The following is an 8,942-nucleotide window of genomic DNA, read 5'->3' as shown; positions in this document are numbered from 1 at the left end:
CATGCTTCTGCAAGATTCTATGGTTCTCACTAGCACAGAGCCCCAAGCGTGTCATTGTCCAAATTGGAGGCTGTCCCTGGAGAGTGGGGCCCAGAAAGCAGTGCTTCCAATATTAGCATTAGCGACTGCCTGTGGCTTGGCAGGTGATCCTGGGAGTGGTCAGGACCTGGGAGATCAGCCTGGAAATGGGGTTCTCTGACATGTGCTCCAAAATTTGACTCTGAGAAGTCCTTGAAGATGTAGCCTCTTATTTTTACATTTCATTTAAGTGATACACCCTTATTTAAAAATATTTAGTAGTGATTCATTAGTTGCGTATCACACCCAGTGCACCATGCAATACGTGCCCTCCTTACTACCCATCTGCAGCCTATCCCATTCCCCCACCCCCATCAAAAGCCAGGGATGGTACTGTATGGTGACTAACATAATATAATAAAAAATATTATTATAAAAAAATAAAAAATAAAAATATTTAGTAGTGAAACATGCATCAAGTGAAAAGTGAGAGTCTGTTTCCCATCTTCCCCATTCCTCTCCAGGAGTAATCACTGTTAATGTTTTGACATGTACTCACCCAGACACTTTTCTATGCATATATGTATATGTACAATTTTGTTTTTACAAAAAATAGGGTCATTTGTTCTGGATCTTTCTTTGCTTCTCATCAATATATCACAGATCACTGGATGTTGTACGCAAGTAATGAATCTTGGAACTTTACATAAAAAACTAGGGATGTACTGTATGGTGACTAACATAATATAATAAAAAATATTATAAAAAAATATATCACAGATCTCCTATGTCACCATCAGACCTAACTTGTTATTTTAAAAGTGTTTAATAGATTATCGGATGTTTCACAAGTTAAAGACATTCCTTTCTCATGCCATGTATCTCCTTTTTGGAGGGCTATCACAAAAGCAATGCTACATGGATATTCTTTTACAGATATCTTTGTGTACACATATTTTTCTAGAAATGGAAATGCTATATGAAAGTATACGTGCATTTTTAATTTCAGTTGGCACCATCAGATTATCCTCCAAAAAATTGGAGTCAATTTATACAGCCTCCAAAAGCATATGAGAGTGTTCTTTTCCACACAGCCTAACAGCACTGTTTGCAAACTTTTCTGTTTCTCAGTCTGATGACAGAAAAAAAACCCCACAATACTTTATTATAGTTTTACTTTATTTTTCCTAGTTGCTAGGGGAAATTTTTTGTATTTTTGACCATTTTAGTGTTTCCCTTCTTTGAATTTTCCAAATAAATCCATCCCCATTTTTTTCTCTGTGGTTGTTGTGTTTTTATTATTACTTTGCAGGGGTTATAATGTGCTTAAGAAATAATTCTGTTGTGTTTCCTTCTTGATCTAACTCATAACTCTGTTCTCAGTATGCAGCTTGGACGGACATTTTCCCTTTTACTTATGCTCTCTTCATTCTGAGAACACGAATCATTCATTTCCCTAGAAAGAGAAATGGAACATTCTTATCAGCTCTCATGTCAGTCTGCTCGCAAACATCTGAAACTCACGTAGACACAGATGTCATTGAATGCGTGTAGTTGGCAAGCATAATAGGTTACATATGTTGTGTGTTTACTATGAGTCAGACATTCTGTTTAAGTGCTCAGATGCTTTTATGTCATTTAATCCTCCCAGTGACCGTATGAGCTACCCCCACATTCATTGCAGCATTAATCACCATAACCAAGATATGAAAACAACCTAAATGCTGTCGACAGACAAATGGGTAAAAAAATGTGGTATATATACACCCAGTGGAATATTACTTAGCTATACAAAAGAAGGAAATCCTTCCATTTGTGACAACATGAGATAAAGCTTGAGGCTATTGTGCTGAGTGAACAAAGTCAGATAGAGAAGACAAATACTATATGATCTTACTTATATATGGAATCTAAAAAAGCCAAACTCATAGAAACCAAGAGTAGATGGTTTCCAGGGACAGGGGTGGGAAGTGGGTGAATGGGGAGAGGTTGGTCAAAAGTACACCCTTCCAGTTATTAAGATGTGTAAGTTCTAGGGGTGTAATGTACAGCATGGTGACTGTATCTAACAATACTGAGTATACTGTTGTATATTTTAGAGTTGCTAAGAGCATAGATCTTAAATGTTCTCTCTCTCTCTCTCTCTCTCTCTCACACACACACACACACACACACACGGTAACTATGAGATAATGGATATGTAAACCAATCTTACTGTTGTAATCATTTCACAATATATATGTATACCAAGTCATCAAGTTCTACACCTTAAACTTACACAGTGTTACAGGTCCATTGTATCTCAATAAAGCTGGAAAAAATAAACAGTAAATAATTTTAAATGGGAAAAATTAAATTATACTGTTTGGGCACAGATGTGTATGTGGTAAAATTAAAAGGGAAATCAAAGAAGTAGTTAACATAAAACATAGGAATAGTGGTACATTCATGGAGGAGAGAGGAGCTGCAATTTGACAGAGGCACAAAGGCTGTTTCTGGAAAGCTGGCAATGGTCTATTTCCTGAACAGGTGGTAGATCCTTAGGGTTTGCCTTGTGAGACATCATCAAACTGTAAAAACGAAAATTAGAAATTAAAATAAATTTTTTAAAATTTCAAAAAAATTTAAATAGACATTCGAAATAGAACTCACTCACTTATTCATTAATTTCTATATTGATTTCTTCATTCTTTTATTTAGCTAAATCCTATGGGATATGGTAGTGGATAAGACAGAGCTCCTCCTTTCATAGAACTTACAATAAAGCATAAGAGATGTTATACACTAGACTACAAGCTTCATGAAGCGAGGGGCAAGGTGTATGGTAGCCCCAGTATCGAGTGTCAGGCACCTAATAGGAACTTAGTACATATTTATAGAATGAATGGAAGAATAAGTAAAGTAGTTTCTTAGGCAATTACTTGTTAAAGTATCATGGAGATAAGTGCATTGAAAGAGAAACACAGGGAGCTTGGGAAATGTAAATCATGAAGATCTAACCTAACCTTCCTGAGGAAATGATGCTTCAGCTGCAGTCTAAGGAATAAGTGAGTGTTAGGGAGAAGAAGAGGAGGAGAAAGCATTTTAGGCAGAAGGAATTTTGGGGGAGGCACAAACATTGAGACTATAGCAGTGCTTGATCCAAATTATTACAAAAAGATAGGATTGCTGCTATTTAATGAGGCGCAGGAGGTATATGTCTGGAACTCGTGGGATTCACTGGGACAACAGCAGATGCTTCCATGAATGGTTGGAATGAGTTAGACTATAATGAGTAGTGTGGGCAGAGAACCCTGATTTTGATTGTTCACTAAGGACCCAAAGCTGTGATATAGCACAGGTACAGAGTTTCATAGTGATAAAGTAAATATTATAGAAGAAGAAAGCAGGGCATCACTAAGAGTGAATTGTTGTTAGATAAATTCTATAAACAGTATGACATAATTGGTAATAAAGCTCCTATGCTTGTGACACTCAGCTGAGGGTTCCAGGGGTGTCTTCTCCACACAACCTCTGCTTGAAATGCTTACGGAGGATGTTATTTATACTGCGAAGATAAGAGAAACAACTCTTTTAATTGGGTCCCCCCAGCATTACTGGAATTTAGATCTACTTCAATCCACAGATTTCCTCCGTCAAGTAATTGTACAAAGACCTTTAAATTGTAATAATGTTCTGCAACAAGAGAGACCTGCACCAAGCACAGCTAACAAGGGCATGGCAAACAGAGTCAGAGAACCTGAAATCGGACCTGAAAGACACCATTGGACAACCAACCCAGACCAGTAGAAGCACTGAACAAGTAGAAGGGAGATCTGGTGGAGGAGATGACATGTTAATTACAATCTTGAGGCAAACTGTAGCAGTGGAGACTATAGCTTGTCCTACTAACCCTCCTATTGTCTTTTTTTAAAAAGAAAAATGACACTCAGCCACCACTTTAAAGAAGCAGTGACAGGGTGTAGTGAACTTAATGTAGGGTGCGAGAGGGTCTGAGCGGTGCAAGGGGTAAACAGTAATAGACACTGTTGTTGCCTTGTCCACGTACCCTCAAGTCTTATCACAGTCATGACACTGACAGGAAGTATGTGACTTTTCCCCACATACTTTCAGATAGCAGCATATCCATCTGTGTCTGAGAGCTATTTCTGGCAGCTGGAGGTGTCCCAGGGAGTCCCATGAGTTCCAGATAGACAGATGTAGCAGAAAAGTGTTGAGGAATTATTGCTCCCAAGGAGCAGCCTTCAGTCTCAGCTGGTGGAAGTTGGGTGGGGTAACTTAGATCCTTCGGTGGGATATCTTAGAGATATGTGTTCTTCACTGGTTCTGGAGTTCCCCAGCCATAGTAAGGGTCAGTTATGCACGGGGGTAACTCACATGGTAGTGTCCCTTTATTGCCTCCCTTCCCTTTTCTGTCTTGGTTCCCCACTCCCTCCTGGTGTTTCCAAGGGTCACCTCCCAAAGGAACTGCTTGTATTCAAACTCTTGTCTCAGGACCTGTTTCTCAGTGAAACCAAACCAAGATAGATTCCAATATTATGGCTTAAAAACACCTTGTAAAGGCCCACCTCTCTTATTAAGCACTGGGCCAGGACATTTCAAATCTCTCATTTCATGGTAGATACTTATTGGCAATAAAATGGCCTAAAGTATGCTTACCAAATTCTGTATGTCTTATTTTTAGTAAATGTGAAGAACTACAACCATTAAATTGGTTGCCTGATTACTCAGCAGGGAGGGGTCAGGCTCACAAGACCTATAACAATGAGAAGAGCAACTATGAAAACAAGAGCAGCTGTATAACAAGAGTCCCTTCTACATGTCAGGGCTCATGATAAGCACTTCAATTATAGTTGCTCAGTTATTTACTTCTTTTCAAAATTATAAAAACTTATATTGTTACCTCATTGTTACAAACAAGGAGACTCAGAGATACTAAATAACTTACTCCAGAGTCTCCCAGACTCTAGATATGTGCTGGGGCTATGATTTTCAGATTGTTGGGGGTGTTTGAGGGAGCTCAATAAACAACACCCACTTTCCCAGTTGGGTTCTAAATAACTACTGAATAAGACAAGAACAAACAAAAGATGGGGCCAAATCACCACTTTACTCCTGGTGATGTCTAGGTCAGACATATGACTTGAGGTGAGAACCTAAGTGTTTTTCTGACCAACCCCAGAGGCAACTACTGCTGGATTAGGGAGGGTTCTCAGGTGTGTATGAGTGGCCACTTTGCCCTTGGAGGTACATATCAGAGCACATGCTCCCTGTGAACAGGCTGGTTCTCAATAAGAAACAGGGATGGCCTGGGCTGAGTGTGCCCAAATTTCTGTTCTGGGGCAGAGTAAGGGAGCAAACTAGGGCAGTTGTTACAGGAATTGAATCTCCTCCACTTGGAGGTACAGGTCAAGCTGGGTAAAGAAATATTCCTCCCAACACTAGCACACTCTTCCACCTACATTAAATCAACCTCTGGTGACCCATGTAAAGCAAATATGGAGGAATTAAATAATCACTGGAAGAATTCTTCTTAACACAGTTTCTACCTCCATATTTAGAGACCTCCAAAATATTTACCAGAGAAAGAAATCACCTAGAAGATCCTTCATAAATGGTAAGAAGACTGGAAACAGGGCTTCCAGAGAGGGAGTGATTGAGGGTTGTCCCAACAGAGAGAGGGAAGTCTTAATATTGGTTAAGATAAATAACAGAACTGAAGATTTAGATTCCATAAACATTATGGAGCACTTACTGTGACCCAGGTAAGCTTATGTATTACTTATTATTCATTACTCCTATGATGTAGTTGTTTTTCCAATTTTATAGATAAAGAAGCCAGACCTCAAAGAGGAAGAATCTTCCCCAAATTATATAGTGTGAGAGTGGAGGGTTTTTGGTCCTGATTTGTAACTTCTGACTTCAAGTCTTTAGTTCTTGTCACCATAACACTGAATATTATTGGAACTGGGGTATATGCATGTAGGGTCTTAGACTAACATATAATTCAATTACTTTATTTTATTTTTTTGGCTCTTAAAATTTCTTTTTAATTTATTTGGCTGTTATTCTTACAGTGTTATTTTTTTCACCCTTTAATTTTTTTATTTTTATTTTTTTAATTTTTTAAATATTTTTTATTATATTATGTTAGTCACCATACAGCACATCCCTGGTTTTTGATGTAAAGCTCGATGATTCATTAGTTGCGCACAACACCCAGTGCACCATGCAATACATGTCCTCCCCACCACCCATCACCAGTCTATCCCATTCCCCCACCCCCCTCCCCTCTGAAGCCCTCAGTTTGTTTCTCAGAGTCCATAGTCTCTCATGCTTCATTCCTCTTCTGATTACCCCCCTTTCTTTATCCCTTTCTTCTCCTACAGTGTTATTTTCTTAACTTAAATTCAATTAGCCAACATATAGTACATCATTAGTTTCAGATGTAGTGTTCAATAATTCATCAACTGCATATAACACCCAGTGCTCATCACATCATGTGCCCTCCTTAGTGTTACCGTGTTATTCTTGCACATAGATTAAAGAGTTAAAATTAAAGTATCATTATGAAATATAATAATTACCACACTCACACTGTGACTTCCTTTTCATTTTCTCTTTTCTTGAAACTTCCTTGCAGCTCTTTCAGTGATTCTCCATAATTCCCAATGACATGATTATTTTGCTGCTGCTTCATTATTGTTTTAGGATTGACATTCCATTATGGGAGGTGAGGACTGAGCTCTCTTTCAGAGAGCTTGCCACCTCAGACCTTTTGCCCTCTTGCCCCACTCCTTATGTTTATGTGAGAATTTTAGTAAGATCAGTATTCAGTGTTTGCTTTATCTTGACCATGTAAATGAGATTCAGCTGAGTCAAACAGCATGCTATGTCACTTCTTTCCTGTAAAACTGTTTTCACTGGAAAACCTAGGTAATTGATGGAAACTTTGGGTGTCATCTCAAGGCTGTGGTCTAAAGCTGAATAATTGCCCTAATTCCTTGAGAAGTTGTAGGAGATGAGACTTGAGTGGAGCCCAGACAATCTATCCTTGGATCACTCTGGGCAATGGAGTTACACACTTCCCTATTCTTTCCCACCCAGTCACCTTATTTTATAAATGTTTCAGGAAACCAAGGTTCAGAGACAATCAAGTGATTATCCAGCTGTCACACAGTTCATTTCTGGCAAAGCCAACCCTGGAACCCAGGGCTTAAACTAACACCCCATTCTGACATTTCGATAGAACACTGCCTGTTTAAATATAAAGTATCAGGCTACTTCCTTTGTATTTCTTGCTACCAGACATAATGAGTCCTATATTCTTGGGCCAAGGACATCTTCTATAGTTCTGTTATAACTTGAGCTGAACAAAAGTTTGGACTTCATTTTCATTTTATATGTATACAAGCCCCCCACCCACCGGCTTTGCTTTGAGACCAGTAAAAATAACAAGAGCCATTTTGAGAGTGGGTAGTAAACTACTCGGAGTGTGGGCATTTCACAGAGATGATCTGAGGTTGCTGTTATCACCGATCCCTCCCTGTCCTCAGATGTCTATCTGTACTTTGAAATATAAACATAAGAAAAAAGAAGTCTCAAGTTCAGGGAAACTACAATGGTTAGGTTCTCAGGAGGCCAATTTCAACTCCCAGCTCTGCGTCCTGGAGTCAAGACTGTAAGGTCCTGGGAAAGAATGTTAGAGCGTTTTTCTTCTGAGTAGTTTTCCCAGAGCCCCCTTCATATCCCTGTTTCTTAGGCTGTAGATGAAGGGGTTCAACATGGGGGTCACCACTGTGTACATTATTGAGAAGACTCTGTCCTTTCCACCTGAGGGGGATGATGGAGGACATAAATAGACCCCAATAGCTGTGCTATAAAATAGAGAGACCACAGAGAGGTGGGAGGTGCAGTTGAAGAAGGCCCTTTGCTTACCCTTTGTGGAATTGATTCTTAGGATAGCCAAAGCAATATAAAAGTAAGATGTAAGGATGCAGATGAAGGGTCCAATTAGCAATGTTCCTGCCACAAGGATGAGCACTAGGTCATTTACATAAGTACTGGAGCAAGCCAGATTCAGGAGTGGGACCAGATCACAGAAGAAATGGGGGATGATATTGGGGCCACAGAAAGAAAGCCTCATCACCAGGAGGGTATGCACTAGGGCATGGAAGGTAGTGACCACCCATGACCCAGTCACCAACAGGATACACCGTCGGAAGTTCATGGTCATGGCATAATGGAGGGGGTGGCTGATGGCCACATAGCGGTCAAGTGCCATCACAGCCAGGAGAAAGTTGTCCAGATCTGCAAATAGGCCAAAGAAATAAAGCTGTGTCAGACACCCATCATAAGAAATCAGTTTACTTCCTGAGCCAATATTATCTAGCATCTTGGGAATTATTGTGGAGACAAAACCAATGTCAGAAAAGGACAGGTTAGCTAGGAAGAGGTACATGGGGGTGTGGAGGTGTAGGTCAGAGGTAATAGCCAGGATGATGAGCAGGTTCCCCACAGTGGTGACCAGGTACATGGCCAGAAAGAGCCCGAACAGGAGAGGCTTCTGCTCTGGCCGCTCAGAGAGGCCCACGAGAAGAAATTCATAGATGCTGGTCTGGTTTCTTCTGTCCATGTCTGGAATTCTGTATGAAACAAATTTTTATTATAAGTAGAAAAAAGGATAATAATGCTGTGTTGAAAGTATTTCATATTCATATTAGAAACATCATGTGGTTTAGACAGTTCTGTTTTGGCAAAGCTCCAATTTATAATTGGGTGTGTTAAAAAAGACCATTTGGATCCATCTCTGTAAAGTTATAGATTGACGTCAGCACCTGACCAGCTATCCAAGTCTCCTTCAAACTATTCCAGCTGTCCCCATGACACAGGGCAGTACAAGTGTGCTCTGATCCCACAGATCC

General features: G+C 39.7%; 1 protein-coding gene across 1 annotated transcript; it reads right to left on the bottom strand.

The window, feature by feature from the left end:
- Positions 1-7,542: 7,542 nt before the first annotated feature.
- On the bottom strand, positions 7,543-8,653 carry LOC103670350 (olfactory receptor 24-like). The gene has a single exon (XM_008698801.1). It carries the CDS (start codon positions 8,651-8,653, stop codon positions 7,721-7,723), a length of 933 nt encoding a protein of 310 aa, XP_008697023.1. The 3' UTR covers positions 7,543-7,720.
- Between the last annotated feature and the right edge of the window lie 289 nt (positions 8,654-8,942).

This window comes from Ursus maritimus, unplaced genomic scaffold (assembly GCF_017311325.1).
Source record: "Ursus maritimus isolate PB19 unplaced genomic scaffold, ASM1731132v1 scaffold_17, whole genome shotgun sequence".
Taxonomy (NCBI): Eukaryota; Metazoa; Chordata; class Mammalia; order Carnivora; family Ursidae; genus Ursus; species Ursus maritimus.
The sequence above is the reverse complement of the archived record's forward strand: the minus strand, read 5'-3'. Positions and strand labels throughout refer to the sequence as shown.

Coding starts and splice junctions, on each gene's coding strand:
- LOC103670350 (XM_008698801.1), bottom strand. CDS start 8,653: ATGGACAGAAGAAACCAGACCAGCATCTATGAATTTCTTCTCGTGGGC.